General features: G+C 42.3%; 1 protein-coding gene across 2 annotated transcripts in view; it reads right to left on the bottom strand.

Moving 5' to 3' along the window:
- Positions 1-19,577, bottom strand: part of NTRK2 (neurotrophic receptor tyrosine kinase 2) — a 514,715-nt gene that overhangs the window by 129,666 nt on the left and 365,472 nt on the right. For both annotated transcript variants that reach the window (XM_004715969.2, XM_004715970.3), the window contains one exon: positions 4,703-4,875. In XM_004715969.2, the coding sequence (XP_004716026.1) occupies positions 4,703-4,875 (173 nt within the window). The remainder of the gene's footprint in view (positions 1-4,702; positions 4,876-19,577) is intronic.

The following is a 19,577-nucleotide window of genomic DNA, read 5'->3' as shown; positions in this document are numbered from 1 at the left end:
CACACCAGACCTGGAGATCAATATTATTGTACCCTTTACACCAATAGAGAAACTGAGACCATTGAGGCCAGTCTCGCTCAGATTTACTCAGATGACACTGCTGGAAGGAAATGGAGACGGGATGTAAATCCAGCCTGGTCAGCCTCTAGCATCTTTCCTGCTCCCCCCAAGTTTGACCACTTCCCAACACATTGGAGACAACATGCTTATCTTTCAAAGATGAGGTCTAGCTGTATTGTAAAGACTAAGGGAGGATTTAGAAAACCGGTGTCCAGGAGGAAGTAAATCAGAGGCCTTTCTGTAGGGACCCAAGTAGTGGATGCAGTTTAGGATTGAAGAGCCAGGCGTCTTGGTGCTCCGCAGGGATGGGACTTTTTTCACCATTGATTTATTACCTTGAAAGGACACTTTCATTGTGTCCCTGCTTAGTGAACAGCCACAACAAAAAGCAAAACAGCCCCTGAAACATTATTTGGTGTCCTTTTCCAAGGAATAGCTCTCCCTGGAACAACATAAAACACTGACAATTCTCATTCTGAGTTCCCAAAGATAACCACCAAGTTCCTCCAGTTTATTAGCAATCCTTGAGGTTTCTCTCACTGAGATAGCTGATACACCCATCAAAATAATCATTAGCTGAACTCACGCTTCTAATCACTGACTATTTCCCATTTGCTTCTACACTGGGAGCTTATTTTTATTCAGTCCTCATGAACACCCTGCCAGCTTAACATGATATCAAAACAGCTAAGAGATTTATTTTTCTAAGGTCATTCATGTAGTAAATGCAGACCCAGGATCACCTTCAGCTGTAACTGGAAGCCACAATTCCTGTTTGTTCCAGTATACCAGGTTGTTTCCTCAATATTACTTAATACAAGAGCTTATATTCTGAGAGTATTTTACTGTTTCATTTTCCTCCATGCTGTGCTCACTCTATATTTTTTCCCATTTGCTCTACCTTGTGGTGCTCCCTAACCCCTATAACACATCTAAAGGAGAGACTTCCTGAGAAGACACTATTGAGCTGAGACTCAACCAGCCCGAAAGTAAGACATCTCCCGAAAATAAGACCTATTTACAGTTTTGCCTCTCACTGAAATATAAGGCACCCCCGAAAATAAGACCTCCCTGATAATAAGGCCTCCCCCGAACATAAGACCTCCCAGGTAATAAGGGCCCCCTGAAGCTACCATAACTCTGGACTCTGGACCATAGCGGCAGGCGCCTCTGCGCAGCTCACTTGTGGCTGCAGCACAGCCAGAGCAGACAGGAAGTGCGAGGTCTCTTTTAATCAGAGAGCCCATGCCACTACCAGGACAAGCTGCCACCTGCTGCCCACTCTGCCCTGACCTGGCTGACTCCAATTAGACAATGAGTCAAGTGGGTCAGGAGTCAGGCACATTGTGTGGACACACCGGGGTGACTGAGGTAGAGGGGAAATGTCTGATAAAGGGGTGAGGGGATGTCTGGTGAAGGTGTCCACTGGCACAGGGGTGGGGGGAGAGGGAAACAGGGTAGTAACAAGAAATTCTTGATACTGTAGGATTCACAGTTTGTCTGGTTATGCTGGTTTGTGATGACAACTACTACCGTACCGTATACAGGTAATCAATTTCCTTTTTTGTTGTTCAACAATAAATGTGTACCATATTCTTCTTCATGGAAAAGTAAGACATCCCCCAACCTAGTGCATCTTTGAGAGCAAAAATTAATATAAGACACTGTCTTATTTTCGGGGAAACAGGGTATAAGTCCAAGGGACAGGAACCCCATGCAGTAACCTAAAGACTCTCTTGTACATCCAATATTTTCTCTTCCTTATCTTGGCTGAGAGTTGGAGTTCTTCTAATGATCCTGCTTGTTACACATATCACCCAGTGAAGCAGATCCTCTTCTGATGATCTTAAGTTATTTTCAAGAAGACAATCTCCCATTAACCCTGAATTAATGCTCTTCTCTTTGATTAATCCTAGTCCTCAGAGTTCTTGCCAAATATTTACCACTTTCCTATTAAAGATTTGATTTTTAGACTCTCCTCTCTACAGAGCTCCTCTGGTGTACTGAGCTAGAGGTTATTATTTTGACCCTCAAATAAAGTGCCTTATCCTGATCTTTAAGATCCTCATCTATTAATATTTTGCTCCCTTTCATATCTCTTCTTCTAGAGCTTTCCCAGAACAAGGACTGGAGACTTAGTCTCATGTACTTTGGCTATGTTATCATGTAGGACCATTCCTTGGATACGGTTATCATGCTAGGTACAGTAGGAAAAAAAGAGGAGGGCCTTCCATGAGACAGACGGACAACACTATAGTTGCAAAACTGGGCTCAAACATAACTAGAAATGTGAGGATGATGAAGGATCAGGCAGTGTTTCAATATTTTGTACATAGGGTCACTGTGAGTTGGAACTGACTCAGTGGTACCTACCAGCATAAGAATACCAAGTGTCTTCCTACATTTCTCAACTTTAAGAGAAACCCCTCAGGACTAATACCAGAAGAGGGAAGGGGAAGGTGGGGGTGTGAAAGGAGGAACCAATCACAATGATCTACATATACCCCCCTCCCTGGGGGACAGTCAACAGAAAGCTGGCTGAAGGGAGACATCAGTTAGTGAAAGACATGAAAAAAATTATAAATTATCAAAGGTTCATGAGGGAGGGAGGTTGGGGAAGGGAGGGGAAATAATGAGCTGATATCAAGGGCTCAAGTAGAAAGAAAATGTTTTGAAAATAATGATGGCCACAAGTGTACAAATGTGCTTTACACTATGTATAGATGTATTGTGATAAGAGCCGTATGAAGCCCCAATAAAATGATTTTTAAAAAGAAAAGCAGAAAAATAAAGAAAGAAACTGTTCCAAACTTTAGCCATACTTGTACTTCTCAATTTAACCACACTTCTAGTCCAAGCCCCCTCTACTCTATGCGTCTCACCTCATGGGTTGCCTACTTCAGTATCCTACTTTTATCCATTTTTTCCTTCCTATTTCTGGACCAGAGTTTCCTATTCCTACAAAACTTAGACTCCTCATCTGTCATCTTGATCTTTCTTTCAAGACCTTTGAAATTAAGATAGAACCCCTTTAATCTCTCTATAGTTGTTCCTGTATGCAGTTGACTTCTCCAATCTATGATGGAAACTTTCTCTTGCACCCATTGTGGCTTTCAATATATTCTTATTGTGCTAAAATTCTTGAAATAGTTTATATTTCTTGCTTCTACATATCCACCTCTCATTCATTCCCTGCACAACTTGTATTTGACTGTCTTTCTCATCACTACCCTGGATCTATGCTGGCCCTTTCAGCCCTAGGAGAGAGTTACTTTTTGAAAGGTGGTAACTCTCTTTCTTTAAACTCATGCCCTTCGTCGCTGAATTCTTCTGCCTCTGGGGATGCTCTTCTCTTTCCTGCATTTCATCCTCTGCTTCCCGAGATGCTGATAGTCCTCAGAGTCCTCTCCTTTCTTCTCTTTTCTTCCCATTCTACTCCTAAGAAAACACTCCCAAACCAGTAACTCTCTCAATTCTGTAAAATGACCTCATTCTGAGATCCATATTCATCCTCTCACTTCTCCACTGAGCATTTCCATCAAGTTTTCTCTATGGCGTCACAAACTCTTCCTGCTAAAAGCAGAGCTTATTTTTTCCCCTACATAAATATGCTGCTCCCTTTCTACTTCCCATTAACAAGTAACTTCACCATCGGTAAAAAATGGCCACATTCAAGACTGGAAGTCATCATCAAGTGGCCCTTTCACCCAAGTCCTTCAATCTCTATTTTCACAGACTTTGTGTCTATCTCGTCATCTCTACCTTTCCTCTTCCTGGTCCTTTCTAGACGAATACCTGGACTTCACAAAGGTTACATGTGATCCTTTTGCTTAAACCTCCTCTCCCGGTGACCCTTTCTCCATGCTTCTGGAACCCCTATTTCAAAGTGTATGCCTGGCAAGTTGCTTGTCTGCTTGAAATGCTCCGTGAAGTCTGCTTGGCCCACAAAATGAAATCCAAAGATAGAACTAACCCACCTTATGGACTGGACTACAGCATGCTTTTCTAGTTCCCCCTCCCCCTCCCCCTGCCCCCACCTCACTGGTCCATTCCACAATCTGAAAATGCTAATCTCTCTATTCTCCTGTGACCAAGTCTTTCACTGTGACCTCTGGGAAACTCACCTTTGGTTCTTTCCTTTGTTTTGAATAACATCCAACCTTCTCTCATCTACTTGGCAAACTCCTATGGCTCTATGGCCCTTCTCATATACACATGCCACATGTCACTTAATACAAAAACTGTTTACCTTATCATTTTGTGTCCTTAAGTTTCCCCCTCCCCTTTTAAATGGCTGTACCCTCCACCCCCAACCCTAATAAAACTGTGATAGCCTCAAGGGAGTTCTGTATGTCATTTCCTTCTAAATCACAATAAAAAATGATCAATAAGACATGTTAAATCAAGCTGAATGATTAGGCTCATATTTGTTTGGTAAACAAATAAAATATTAGTTTGGTAAAGAAGCATGAGTGATGTGATGACGTTCATTTTTTTTCACACAATGTTGATGCAGAGGTTGCAAGAGAGAAGGGTCTAGGATCTCCTTTATCCTTCCAGGAATACCCCATGCTCACCCTCAGGCTCTGTGAGCTAGGAAGTCCTGTTCCCTCTTTGAGCCACCTCCCACCTGCCCCTGTACCTGAGGAACTTATTGAGGTCCCCATGCTTCATGTACTCGAAGACCATGATGAGTGGGTCACCCTCCACACAGACACCATAGAACTTGACGATGTGCTCATGCTGGAGGTTGGTCAGAAGCTCGGCTTCCCGGTGGAAGTCCTTGCGTGCATTGTCACTGGCATCCTTCAAGGTCTGGGGAGGAGGGTCAGAGAAATGAGAAAAGCACACATTTTAAATAGAAGTCTTCCAAAGGAAGGTGTCATCAAGATGGAATCATTTGCATCCCTAAAACTCGGGACTTAGGACCATTGGTGACACCAAGGTCAATTGGTATAACACAATCCACAAAGACATTGTTCTGCATCCTACTTTGGTGGGGAGTGAGTAGGGGGACTAGCAACCCTCTAAGGGGCAGCCATTAGTCTCTCGCTGTCTGGAGCAAAGACAAGTGATGAAAATTGAAGACTCATAAAAATCATGAACCCAATGGCCTCACAAATCAAGTGAGCCTCAGCTTCTGTGACCCTGAGAAGAGAAGAACTAAAGAGTGCCTGACTGCTGGTTGAGGCTAACACACTCAGCTTTTAACGGAGAGACTAGAGGTTTGAAAATACCCAGAAGGACCTCAAAAGAGATGTCTGGCAATATAATGAAAAATCAGCCATTGAAAACCCTACGAGTATAGTTCTGTTTGTCAACACGAGGTCTCCATGAATTGTAACAGACTCAGTGGGCATTGAGTTTTGGTTCTGAACTTAATCATTGCCATGAACTTTCCCCCAATTCTAATGCCTGTTATGCTTTCTGTAATGCTGAAGTATCTCATCTTGGTTCATATAACATCCATAAAACTTTATATTTTGGAAATATTCAGTGGAAAGAAGAGTGTAAAGGACCCACAGGTGCTCACACTCCAGCTGTAACCATGATCCTTTTGACATTTAAAAAAACGCTTCCAGCTTGTGACCACACCCACTGCTAACTCAGAAAACATCTCTGTCCAGCAAGCTTGAAGAAGACAAAGATTCCCAGGATCATACTGGCTGGTCTTTGGACCCTTTAATTCTCTGGTCACCGCCAGCAGGGCAAAGCTGGCAATTATGGATGCCATGTATATATGCTAAACACATGTCCCATGACACTCACTGAGCCTGAGCTGTGATGGAACAAAGAAGAAACTATCACAGAGCCTGACCTCAGGAGTATATGAACAAATAGAGATATAAATCAAAGATGTCCATAATTATCATTCAAGCACACACACACACACACACACACACAAACAAAAGCAATGTTCAACATGATCTGCCGTCCTTGCATCCCTGTGTGATCTCTTGCCTTGGTTCTCTTTAAACCTGCACTCCCACCCTACACAATATGTGCAGCTGCCCAAGTGATATGGGGCCAGGTGTCCCCAGCTTTGCACATGCTCTTCTTTCCACATGATGTTAGCAGGCATGGTCAGCTGGTGCATAGGCAAGATAATGATCCCCACAGATATTCATAGCCTAATTTTCACAACGTGTGAACATGTTACCTGATGTGGTGAAAAGGACTTTGCAGGTGTGATTAGCTTAAGGATCTTGAGATAGGGAGATCATCTTGGATTATTCAGGTGGATACATGGTCTTTAATGACAGGAAGGTAGTAGGGTTGTCAGAGTTAGAAACAGTAAATACAAGGACAGGAGCAGAGGTCAAACCAAAGAGAAGATATTATGGTACTGTCTTGTATGATGGAAGAAGGGATCATGAGCCAAGTATTGGGGAAAAGACAAAGAAATGAATTTCTATTTTGTCTAGAAGCTGGGGTGGGCAAGTAATAGGTCCTCCACTGCAGCCTCCAGAGGGGAAGAGAGCTGGTGACACGCCGACTTTGCTGTTGTTGTTAGCTGCCGTGGAGTCCACTCAAGTAAGCAGTCAAGGCAGGAAAGGAACACCCGGCAGAGGCACACTAAGTTGGCAGGAAGGACTGCCCATGGGCTTTTTCCCGGAGAGCTGGTCCCACGCTGCTGCTTTCTCTTTTCCCTCAAATCACAAAGTTTTACACTGGGGACAATCAAGCAGAAAGAGGTCTAGCTCAGAGTCAAAGATCGGGGTTCAAATTCTGACTCATTTCTGGACTTCTCTGCACTCTCAGTTTTTCTTCTGTACAATGAGAATAACATTAACATTCACATCACAGGGTCATTGGGAGGATTGCAGGACACTTTGTAAGTAGAGATCCCTGAGTGAGAGGGTAATTTTGGTGATGTGAATTTGAAACTGCAGCTGGCCCAGCATGCACTTTGCTCAGACAAGGATCCCAAAAGCTTAACAAAGGGCAGACCAGCAGTGAGGCTGTGCATGGAGTGAGTTTAGCAGTGTGTTCTCTGAGAGCCAACCCTATAACTGGAAGAACTGCTTGAAGTCACTCTCTTCTGCCAACGAGTCGATTCTGATTCACTGAGACCTTACTGGACAGTAAAACTGCTCTTTAGGGTTCCCAAGCCTGTCAACCTTCACAGAAGCAGCCAGTCTCAGGTTCTGCCTCAGAGGGGCTGGTGGGTTGGCAGCTTGATGCTGATTGCACAGTGCCACCAGGGCTCCTTGCTGAAAGCCAGGAGAGCTTACTACTTCAGCTTATGTGTTAACCGTAAGTTGACCCTGTAAGTCAGTATCACAAGGAAGGAGCACATTCTAGAAGAAATCTTTCTTCTAAATGTCAGCAATGTAGCACTGACATTGTTGGGTAAATGTTGGACTGTTAACCTAAAAATGGTTGGTTCTAACCCCCAAGCCATTACTCAGAAGAAAGATAAATCTGCTCCCATCGATAATTTACAGTCTCAGAAACCCTGTATATAGTCACTATGAGTCAGAATTGACCTGATGGCAGTGGGGAATCAGCACCCTACTGGCGCTGTTGGGTAACAATTGGATTGTTAACCATAGGTCTCTGTTTGGAACCTTCTATGGGAGAAACATGGAGCTGTGTGTTCCCTAGAGATTTACCAGGTCTGGAAAACCTATCGGTTGTAATCAACTCATTGGCAGTGGGCTTGATTGGGTTTGGGTTAATGCATGATCACTCAAAAATGCTGCATCATGTACATACATACTCTATCTGTAAGCTTATTATAGTGGCTTGCATTTTGCTTTGATGCTGGCCAAACAGCAACATAGTCAACCATGGCAGACTGATTTCAGGGAGTTTCCAGTCTACGGCTAGGAAGAAAGCTTGCTTGGCCTATTTCTGAAAATGAACCAATGACAATCCAACAGATCACAATAGAATATTGTCCAATATTTTGCTTACCCTCCTAGATTGGAAGACAGTGTCTGTAACAATGGAATTGAGTACACCAATAATGGTGAGGTTGGTGTAGGACAAGGCAATGCCTTATTTCTGTTGTAAATTGGTTTTCCATGAATTAGATTCAACTTTATGGCAAATAACAACAAAAAGGGGTGTGTGTGTGTGCGTGTGTGTGTGTGTGTGTGTACACACTGGGGTGCACAAGACAGGAATAAAGGGCAGTAGAATAGAGGGGTGGAATGGAAGAAAAAATAGCAGCTTTCTTTTGGTGGGACCAGCCTGAAAGAATTAACAAGAACCACGTAGTTCTACTTTCTAAAATAATATGGAAACAAAGCTGACTTACATGCACTGTCAAAAGCTGTGCTTCAAACATTCTTTTGGGATTTTAAGAGTGGAAATTTGATTTCCAATGGCATTTCACAACTGTGTCTCACAACTCAGGTCTTAGCCTTATGTGGCCGTCTATTTCCATGTGCTGGGTCTATATTCTAAATGATGATCTAATTCTATTTTAAGAGATTCAGCAAATAGGGCAATAATGAGTTGGGTACAATCATCTTCTGAATTTGGCACTGTAGAGATGGATTTCTAAAGATGGAATCATAGCCAGGCAGAAATCTGAAGCTGGAACATCTTGGTATTAACCTTCATTTATAAAAATCATTCCTACTTTAGTACCATGGCTGATTGTCATTTCCTCAGTTAAGTGAGGATTGCTTGGCCTTTTGAGTTCCCCTTGAGAACCATGCACTATGGCTGTGGATATGGGGTGGCAGCCTCCCTCAGTAACAATTTCCTCCACTTGAGTTTCATTTTGACAGGCATATTTGCCCCATAATTGACCATTGCTCTTTTCTTATTACTAGTGTCTGCTTTGTAACTTTGTTTCTTCTGATTCTGGGTGAGTTTCCTGACACTCTGAAGCTGCCATCCTCTCTGAAGCCATTTTCAAGGGAGCGGTCTCATGTAGAGCGACAGTGAGACTCAGTTGGGAGTGCGCACTGATGCCAAGGGAAAACCACGGAGTCGCCTAAGGAAGACTTTAGCAAAAAAACAAGAAATGAGTGAAGATCAAATACAAGGAGGAAAAAAATAAATAAAAAAGGGAAATCAATATGTATCTGAAATGCTTCAGCAAAACATTAAGGCTAATGGAGACATAGTAGGAAAAATAAGAGATCCCATTTGAATCATTGTGTAATTGCAGTGCCGGACAGATGACCATGCATTTCAAAGTAAGTGGTTTAGGAGAGACAAAATAAAACAGAGACTATGTCCTTTGTGATGCTCACAGTACTCTTCTTTTCTTTTTAACAGTTTTATTAGTACTTTACCCACATGTCTTACATCCATAATTCAACCATATCGAGAAGAGTTTTACAATTGTCATCATTTTTAATTTTAGAACATTTTCTTCTTCCTTGTCATCATTGTTATTCATTCAATTAATATTTTCTAATTGTAGCAAAAATATACACAACAGAACATTCTCCAATTATACAATTAGAAGTTTTGAAATTGGCGAATGTTCTGTTGTGTATATTTTTGTCACAATATTTTTAGAAACAGTGACTTTGTTAAAAAAACAAAACATAATAGAGGAAAGATTGCTATGGCAAGACCTCATTATGACCGATGCCCATCATAGTGCTGAAAACATAGTGGTCAATGAATAAACTCCCATATCAGGCCAAGATGTCTGAGGATCACATGCCTTAGGTTCCTCTGTAACAGAAAGACAGCAAGATCTGTTGTTAATGGGAGATTGTTACACTTCGATTGTCCTGGACTGTTTAATATGGTAGCCACAAACCACATATTGATCATTTGAAATGTGGATAAGCTAAATTAAGATATTTGGTATGTGCAGCAGATTTTGAAACTTGATATGAGGGAAATAATGTAAAATGTCTCATTGTTATTATTTTATACTGGTTATGTTAGATAGGATGGTTTTAAGGACATTAAAAACAACAAATTTTTACATTTTAATGTGCTTACTAGAAAATTTAAAATTAGACACGTGGCTTGTATTTGTGGTTCAGATTATATTTCTACTGGACATCACTGTTCTGTAAAATTCAACTGAACCTTGGGAACATATTTCTAAAATGCAAAATTGAAATAAAATTAAAGCAGACACCCTTCTCCTGAGGTGTTCCTAAAAAGTAATTAGCCAATGATTTAGAGTAAGGCTTACAATGCCGCATAATTGTTTTATTCCACAGGGTATTCCCTAAAGGAAAGTAGAAACTTATATCAAATTCCTACAAAAGTGAAATCTAGAGGTGTGAATTTCAATAAATTTAGATATCAGAAGAGTTTGATAGAAATGAAATCTTAGAAACTAATGAATGTGCAATAGGTGGATCCAAATGTTCCTACAAATGTGAAAATCAAGTAAATAATTGTATAGTAATCATAATGTCCACAAACACATCAATAGTACAGGTATCAACTCACTTCAGTATGTATGACTGTTATTATGTACCAAATAACAGGATTAGATACAAGATTCATACCAATGCTGTCTTTATTTTCACAGGTGTGCTAATACTTATGGCTCAGAATCCAACAAGTCAACTCCTCAGAGGAAAACAGGAGGCTAAGTTCCAATTCCCACACTTTAAAATACCTGTGATCTTTCCATTGATAAAACTACTGATTTATGTTTACATATTACATGATTAGTATAAATGTTAAATCTTCAGAAGACAGGTACAGAATTCATTGGTGGCTGGCATGTTTGAGAAATATTGAGTAAAATAAGTGAATCAGAAATTGAGATCAATGATGGACAACTGTAGTATACATACAGGCTTTCAGTTGGCTCAGACCAATTTCATTAGATGTAAATGTGCTAGTAGGATCATAGGCAGTATTCTGTTGTGATCCATAAGGTTGTCATTGGCTAATATTTGGAAGTATATTGCCAGGCTTTTCTTCCCAATATATCTAAACTAGAAGGTCTGCTTTCATCTTTCTACTGTGAATGGCCCTGCTGGTATATGAAATGCCAATGGCATAGCTTCTAGCACCAGAGCAAGAGGAAAACCACCAACAGAAATGGGGAACTGACTCAATGAGATGGACTGACACGATGGATACAACAATGGACTCAAATATAACAAAGCTTATGAAGATGGCATAGGACAGGGCAAAGTTTATTTTGTTCCATAAGGGGTTACCATGAGTGTAAGCCATGTGTATTGCAAATAACAGAAACAGGAGCACAGCAGACTTGACTATGAGTGGGCTAGCTCTCATGTGAAAGGAAAATAAATACAAAAAACACAACTACTTTTATATCCAGAGACATAAAAGTGAGAAAGATTATTCTAACTATGTTTGGTATCAGATGAGTCCTCATTAGAGTGAAATGTTCTGTTTTGGTTTTAACTTCTCTGGAAACATGTGGATAAACTGGAGTTAAGCCAGGAAATAAGGTCATCAACAAGATTAACAAGACAAAAAACAGATCCCTGACCAAAGGGTAAAAGTTGAAGTTACTGGGAAAGGGATATTGATAAAGTAATGTAATAAGGGACTTACCTAACTCAAGGACAGAATTATAATTACAAATATAAATAAATTAAAATATTACTCTTCATTCTACCACATTTAAACATTCCCCACCCCCGGCCCCATCCCACATGCACATATACATGGTGGGAGGAGGGGCCTGAAAATGTTAATGGAAAAGTGGAGTTAAAAGATAATGAAAATTTTCCATGATCATCTTTGAAGTCCTTTCATACACACATGCACACACACAAGGCAGGAAGGACTGCATTGATATTAAAGAACAACCGATAGCTATGAAACATAAAAACAATGTCGAGACAGTAAAAGGTAATTAAGTCTTTTTGTAAGTCACTATTAAAAGTTCCAAAATCCCTGTTCCTAGAAACATGTTAAGAAAGAGTTCATAATCACTGTTTTCTGCAACATTGTATGCTGTTGAGATATGGATACTAATTTTTTAAAACAACATTGGCAAATGTCTCTTTAAATACACTAAACTTATCATCATTAATTTTCATTTTGGAAGGACGGGAATTGGGGAGGAAACACAGGAAGAAAGAGGAGTGGGAGGAGAACTTTACATTTCATCAGGATGTGAGCACTGATGTGATCGTCATCAAAAAGAAAGTAGCCATCCATCTTAGAAATAAATGTGTCTGGACACAGCACTTGAATCGGTGAACTCCTGATGCTCTTTCTCATAATATTTTTATTGTTCCAGAATTGGAGAGAATGAGCTTCCCTTTCTGAGCTCGTGTACTTCTCTCCTGTCTTGGAAAAGTGGCCCTAGATGGTTCCTTTCCCACAGGTGGCCTCTTTTGTAGCCTGTGGTCACCTTAAATGACTAGAAAACAGACATGCCTCACCTGTCATGAAGACGAGGCAACATGGCAGAAAGCCAATAAGAATAATTGAACCCATAGTGTATTCCTTCTTGAGAAATATGAATATCATGGAAACATTGTGAGCCATAATGCGGAAGCAGAAACCAAACACTAAGGAGCCACAGAGGCATCTACACTTCAGTGACAGAGAAAAGCTTAAGAGGGCGCTTCTGTTTTCTGCTGAGAGAATGGCAAAGGATAATCATAAAAGGATATCACTTCATAACTGAGATTTTGGATCCCAACTATTCCAGTCTCAATAAGGTCCAGGGACCCTGTGGTTGCCATTTGAGTCAGTCATCTTTCACTTTTATTTGCAAGATAGTTCTCTTTCCCTTTTCTTTGACTGTAAAAACTAAAACTCACTGGCATGGAATTAATTCCAACTGGGTTACATATTGGCTTGCTCACCACGGTCAGCAGTTCAGAACTACCAGCTAGTGCACTGGGGAAGAATGAGGTTGTGCCTGCATCCTAGAACCAGCGGCACCTGAAAGTATTAACACTCTTTTGCTTTCTAGTATTTAAACTGATATTTTCTTTTCTGCTTAAACCGTTTTGAGGAGAAGGGAAGATGGCAGACCAGGTGAGCCGCACTCTGAGGGCTCTTTTGAACAGGGCGGGTTTGGTGTCCAGGTAGATAAGTGGAAGGAGTCTGGTGAGTGAAAGATCCCCTTGGGACAGCACCCCACCCCACACATCTGTCCTGAGCCGGGGCCTGGGTGATCCAGGATCCCATTCTTGGGATATCTCGGGTCATCAGGCCACAGCCAATGCAGCCGTGATCAACTATAGCCCCCCTCCACCACCCCCCGACAGGGCCCCCACGTCCGGGGTCACTTGGCTGCTCTGCCGACACGCAGCTGTGGCGGGACCCCTTATAGCAGCTTCCCACTTGTGGGACCCCACTAGAAGAGAAGTTTCCCTTTCCCGCAGTTCCCCTTTCCCCACGTGGCAGCAATCTGCCCTTGAGCTCAGGTCCCTCCCTCCATTCACCCAGGGCAACCTGTAACTGACCTGCAATCTATCGGTGGCTGCCTGGGTGAACTCCACGGGGGACAATCCACCCCCATTGCTGCCTGAGACCTCTCCACTAGCACTGCATTTGCCCACCTGCTCACCCCCATCAGCTTAGCTCCGGCTCTGCTCTCTGCCTGGGAAGCTGCGCTGTGTACTTCCCGCAGGCAAGAGCCCACTGCTGGAGCCTATCCCACTTCTACCCACTGCGCTGTGTTTCCGCCGGAGCCACTTCAGGCTGGGCCGCATGACTGTGGAGCCCTGTGCCTGCAGCCCGGAGCACTGAGCCTGCCCACCCCAGCGTGTTCCTCCCAGTGAGGAGGGCAGGCACCATTGCCCTCTGTGTCCCACCGGAACCGCTGCTGTCCGGTACCGGCTCAGCCCACATCACTGTGGAGCCTGCGCCATTCACAGGGCCAGCGGCTCAAAGGAAAAGCTTTCTGCCTGCTAAGGAGCCAAGCAACATGGCTTTGCAGTACATGCTGCAGCTCTCTCTGCCCACTCCAGCGGCTCTCATCACTGCGGTGCCCTGTGGGGTCCTGAGCGCCAGCTTCTAAGCCAGCCTGCCCCAACCCTTTCCAGCTGGCATAGGAGGCAGGCACTGAGGCTGGTGTCTCCCTCAGCACCCCTTTTGGCCCCAGCCTTTTCTAGCTGGTGCAGGAGGCTCACTGCTGAGGTGCTTCTCATGCTGGTGTAGCCTCTGCCTAGTGGCTTAACTCTACAGTCCTGTAGGGACCTGGGAAGTGCATGCTCCATCTGAAGAGCATTTTACCCTCACATATCCTGGCTCCGGAGCCCTAGATCAACACCACTCTCCGTGGCAGCAAGGCCTCACCCACTTCCTCCTTCTATTTTGCATCTCTATAAATTGGAGGGAAAAGGAGGGGGGGGAATGTATATATATTTTTTCATGCTGGTTTTTCTTTATTTCTTTTCCTTTCTGTGTTTTCTTTTCTCGCTTATTTACTTTCTTCTTTCTTCCTCCATTTTCATTATTATCACTTCATTTTTGCTTCTCTTTTATAGGTTTTCCTTTTCTCTCTCTTTTTGTCTGTTTCCTTTTCCACTATTATTATTACTTCTCTTTTCTCCTCTTTTACAGATTTTCCTTTTTTCTCTCTCCTCATTTTTTTCTTTTTCCTCCTAATTTTTAAAATTTTTAAATATTTTTTAATTAAACAAACAAAAAAAGGGCTGCTAAGGGTGCCTGACAGACCAGGTAAAAGTAGCCTTGGGGCACTGACTGAGGCTCCAGCTCCCACTGCAGTCACTGAAACTTCTCACCACTGCTAGCCACTAAGACAATGGGGAACTGCCTACACAAAAGTCTGACCCATCTCTTTAGCAGGTCATAGGCAGCCCCCTGAAAGCATCATTAACAGTAACACAGATAAGGGCCTCCTGGTCTCCCAGAAACATGGGGCCTACAAAAGAATTAAGGACAAATCAACAGACCACATCACTCCCAACAAAAAAAACAGAGAGACAAAACACAGTAACAGAGCTAATGTCTCTCATAGAAGAATCAGATACAGATCTGCCACAGAAGGAAATCTTCAGAAGTCTGGTCTCAGTAATACAGGAGCTGAGGGAAGCAACACAGAATAAGGATGCAATGATAGGGGAGATGAAGTCCACAATAGAGGGGATGAAGTCCACACACCAAAGGGAACTATAGGAGCTAACAGAGGAGGTAGCAGAAGCCACACACAAGGTCACAGAATTTACGATTAGGCTTGAGGAGGCAGAGAACCATATCAGTGATCTCGAGGACACTCAAATAGACCTAAGCAAGCGGGAAAGACAGTCAGATAGGAAAATTAAAGAAGCAGAAGATAATCCGAGATCAATGACAGATTCTATGAAGAGGAATAATATTCAAATAATTGTTTTACCGGAGCACAACACACCACACAAGTCGACAGCCAAGATAGCAAAGGAATTTCTGGAAGAAAAGTTTCCCACCCTAATGATTGAGAACCAGACACTCATACAGGAAGCAGAAAGGACACCAGCTAGACTAGACCGCAAGAAGAACATGCCAAGACATATAATAGTAAAAATACGCAACTTCGAGGAAAAAGAAATAATGGATTCAACAATCATAGTAGGTGACTTTAACACTCCTCTATCAGAGAAAGACAGGTCATTGGGAAAGAAGCTCAGCAACGAGGCCACAGAGCTAAACAATGTAATTACGCAACGGGGCCTGATAGACTTATAGAGCTTTCCATCCAAACGCAAAAAAAATTCACATTCTTCTCAAGCCCACCTGGATCATTTTTAAGAATAGACCACATACTGGGACACAAATCAAGCCTGAGTAAATTCAAACACATGCATATTATGCAAACGTCTTTCTCAGATCACCATGCAATAAAGCCGGAGATTAATAAGAGGACGTCCAGAAAAGCAAGGGCAACCAATTGGAGGATGAACAATGATCTCCTGCAACATGAATGGGTACAGGACCAGATTAGAGAGGATATTAGGAAGTTTCTAGAAACTAACGAGAAGGAGAATAAAACGTATCAAAACTTATGGGATACTGCAAAGGCAGTTATCAGAGGTAGCTTGCTATCATTAAATGCATATATGAAAAAAGAAGAGAGGTTTATGACAGATACGTTAATACAAAACCTCCAACAGCTAGAAGAGAGTTAGAAGAACTGCCTCTCCAATAGCAAGAGAAAAGAAGTAATAAAAATCAGGGCAGAGTTAATCCAGTGGGAAGACAATAGAATAATGCAAAAGATAAATGCAGCTAACAGCTGGTTCTATGAAAGGATCAACAAAATAGATGGACCGCTGGCAAATCTGACCAAGGATAGAAAGGAGCAAACATCAATAGCCAGGATGAGGAATGAAACAGGGGCAATTACAACAGACCCCAATGAGATTAAAAGGATAATCACAAATGAATTCAGAAACACGGAAGACATGGATAAATACTTGGAAAAACAGTCTTTCCCTAGATTATTTCAGACAGAGGTCAAGGACCTCAACACACCCATAGCGAAAGAAGAAATAGAGAGGGTCATCAAGAAGCTATTAAAAAAAAAAAAGCCCCGGGGTAAGATGGCTTTGCAGCAGAATTCTACCAAGCATTCAGGGAAGAGTTGACACCGATCCTCCACAAAGTATTCCATAGCATAGAAAAGGATGGCAAACTCCCAAACTCATTCTACAAAGCCAGCATAACTTTGATACCCAAACAGGGTAAACACTCCACATTATAGAGAATTACGGACCAATATCTCTAAAGAACAGATGCAAAAAATCCTTAACAAAATATTGGCCAATAGAATACAAAAGTATATAAAACATATCATCTACCACGACCAGGTAGGATTCATCGCAGGAATGCAGGGATGGTTTAACATCTGAAAATCCATCAACATTATATACCACATTGAGAAGAAAAAGGATAAAAACCATATGATAATATACATAGATGCAGAAAAAGCATTTGACAAAATCCAACACCCATTACTAAATAAGACACTCATGAAGATAGGAGTGCACGGCAAATTCCTCAAGCTGATACAAACTATCTATGAAAGGCCAATGGCCAACATCATAGTTAATGGAGAAAAGACAAAAACAATCCCACTGAAAAGAGGTGCAGACAAGGATGCCCCCTGTCCCCACTTCTATTCAATATTGTTTTGGAGGTTCTGGATAACAACATAAGACAGCAGAATGACATCAAAGGGATCCAAATGGGAGAGGAGGAGGTGTAATTATCGCTATTTGCAGATGACATGATCCTGTACATTGAAAACCCCAAAAGCTCCATAACAGGAGTACTTACAACAATGGAGGAAGATGGAAGAGTGGCAGGACACAAGATCAATAATCAGAAGTCGGTAGGTTTTCTATACACATCGGACAGGACCATGGAAGAGAGGATTAAGAAGGAAGTACCCTTCACAGTAGCTAAGAACAAACTGAAATACCTAGGAATATATTTAACAAAAAATACTAAAGACCTATACAAGGAAAACTATAAGACCCTACTACAAGAAACCAAAAGTGACCTCCACAAATGGAAGAACATCCCCCTGCTCATGGATTGGAAGGCTCAACATAGTAATGATGGCAATCTTACCTAAAGCACTTTACAAGTTCAATGCTCTACCAATTCAAATACCATCAACCTTCTTCAAAGAACTCAAAAAACTGATCACCAATTTCATATGCAGAGGGAAGAAAACCAGAATTAGCATTGAACTCCTCAAGAAGAAGGACAAAGTTGGAGGACTCGCCTTACCCGATTTTAATGCCTATTACACAGCAACAGTGGTCAAAACAGCATGGTACTGGCACAACAGCAGACACTCAGACCAGTAGAAAAGAATAGAAATCCCAGGAATAAAACCATCAGCATATAGACAACTGATCTTTGACAAGGGTCCCAAAACTGTCAAGTGGGAAGTGAATGCCATTTTTAACAAGTGGTGCTGGAAACAATGGATATCCACATGTAGAAAAATGAAACAAGACGTTTACCTCACCCCATGCAAAAGAATAAATTCAAGGTGGATCACAGACCTAGAAGTTAAACCCCAAACCATCAGTACCATCAAGGAGGGAATTGGGGCAAACCTAAGAGCACTGGCCCAGGGAATTCACAGGCTCACTGCATTAGGGAAGGGTACACACACAGGTGAACTTGAAATTGACAAATGGGATTTAATAAGAATAAAACACCTGTGCACCTTGAAAGACTTCACCTAGAGGGTGACAAAACAACCCACAGACTGGGAGAGGATTTTTAGTAATGACACATTGGACAAAGGGCTCCTTACTAAAATCTATAACACCCTCATGACCTTCAAAAAGAGGAAAACAGTTAACCCCCTAAAGAAGTGGGCAAAAGAACTGAAAAGAACTTTTCACTAGGGAGGAGACCCATATGGCCAACAAGCATATGAGAAAGTGTTCCTGGTCATTAACCATAAGAATAATGCAAATTAAAACAACCATGAGATACCACCTAACACCCCTGAGGTTAGCCCAAATCAGTAAATCAGAGAGCAATAAGTGTTGGAGGGGCTGTGGTGAAGTAGGAACCCTCCTCCACTGCTGGTGGTTGTGTAGATTTGTACAGCCACTGTGGAAAGCAATCTGGAGATACTTAAAGAAAATGGAAATTGATCTACCTTATGACCCAGTCATCCATCTACTGAATATATACCCAGAGGAGGTAACAAATAAAACATGATCAGTCATCTGCGCTCCAATGTTTATTGTGGCACAATTCACAATCACAAAGACTTGGAAACAGCCTAAGTTTCCATCGATAGACGAGTGGATTAGTAAACTCTGGCACATGCACACAATGGAGTACTATACAGAACTCAAAAGCACGGACAATCACATGAAACATGTCGTTTCATGAGAAGAGTTGGAAGGAATCATGTTAAGCGAGGTAAGCAAATCTCAAAAGGACAGGTATAACATGAGTCCCCTGAGGTAAGTACAATCAGCACAGCAGGAATAAAAGAATAGATACTTATCTTGCAATAAATGGGTGGATGCATAGGTTGTTGGGGGGAGGGCAGACCACACCCTGGGAGGTACATGTGAGTCCAAAATAAAGAAGCGGAAAGGGGGAAGGAGGAGGGAGAGTTGGGATGGGGAGAAACTGAAATGATGACACGGGGATAACAGGGCACTAATCCACCCAGGGGGAGAATATTGGTTGTGTTCCCACAGAACTGTAATGTGCATACAGACCTCCCCATGACATGCCAAACCAGGAGGGCAACGTAATGTGCAGAGAAATCCACAAAAAGACTGGACTATATGCCTGCCCCAACCAGAATCAGCCTGACCCCCACCATGGAAGGGAGTGCCACAGAAAATGAAAATAGACCTTCTGGTGAGGGAAAGGAACTGACCTACCACATCCAGAAGGAAGCTGAAGCAAATGAAGGGGGAGGAAGGGAGTGGAGCACACCAGGGCCCACCAAGCTCAGAGGACAATAGCCCCACTCAGAACAGCCAATGAACACAGAGGACCATAGGGCCAGCTCCACTGCAAGATGTTACATCCTGCACTGACCCATGGACCTACACAGGACAGCACTGGAGACAGTGTGGGATGTGTGAGACCGACCTGATGCCACCACACCGAGGCAAAACAGTGTGTGTGTGTGTGTG

This window comes from Echinops telfairi, unplaced genomic scaffold, assembly GCF_000313985.2.
Source record: "Echinops telfairi isolate 266 unplaced genomic scaffold, ASM31398v2 ScPeMD7_7429;HRSCAF=8467, whole genome shotgun sequence".
Taxonomy (NCBI): Eukaryota; Metazoa; Chordata; class Mammalia; order Afrosoricida; family Tenrecidae; genus Echinops; species Echinops telfairi.
The sequence above is the reverse complement of the archived record's forward strand: the minus strand, read 5'-3'. Positions and strand labels throughout refer to the sequence as shown.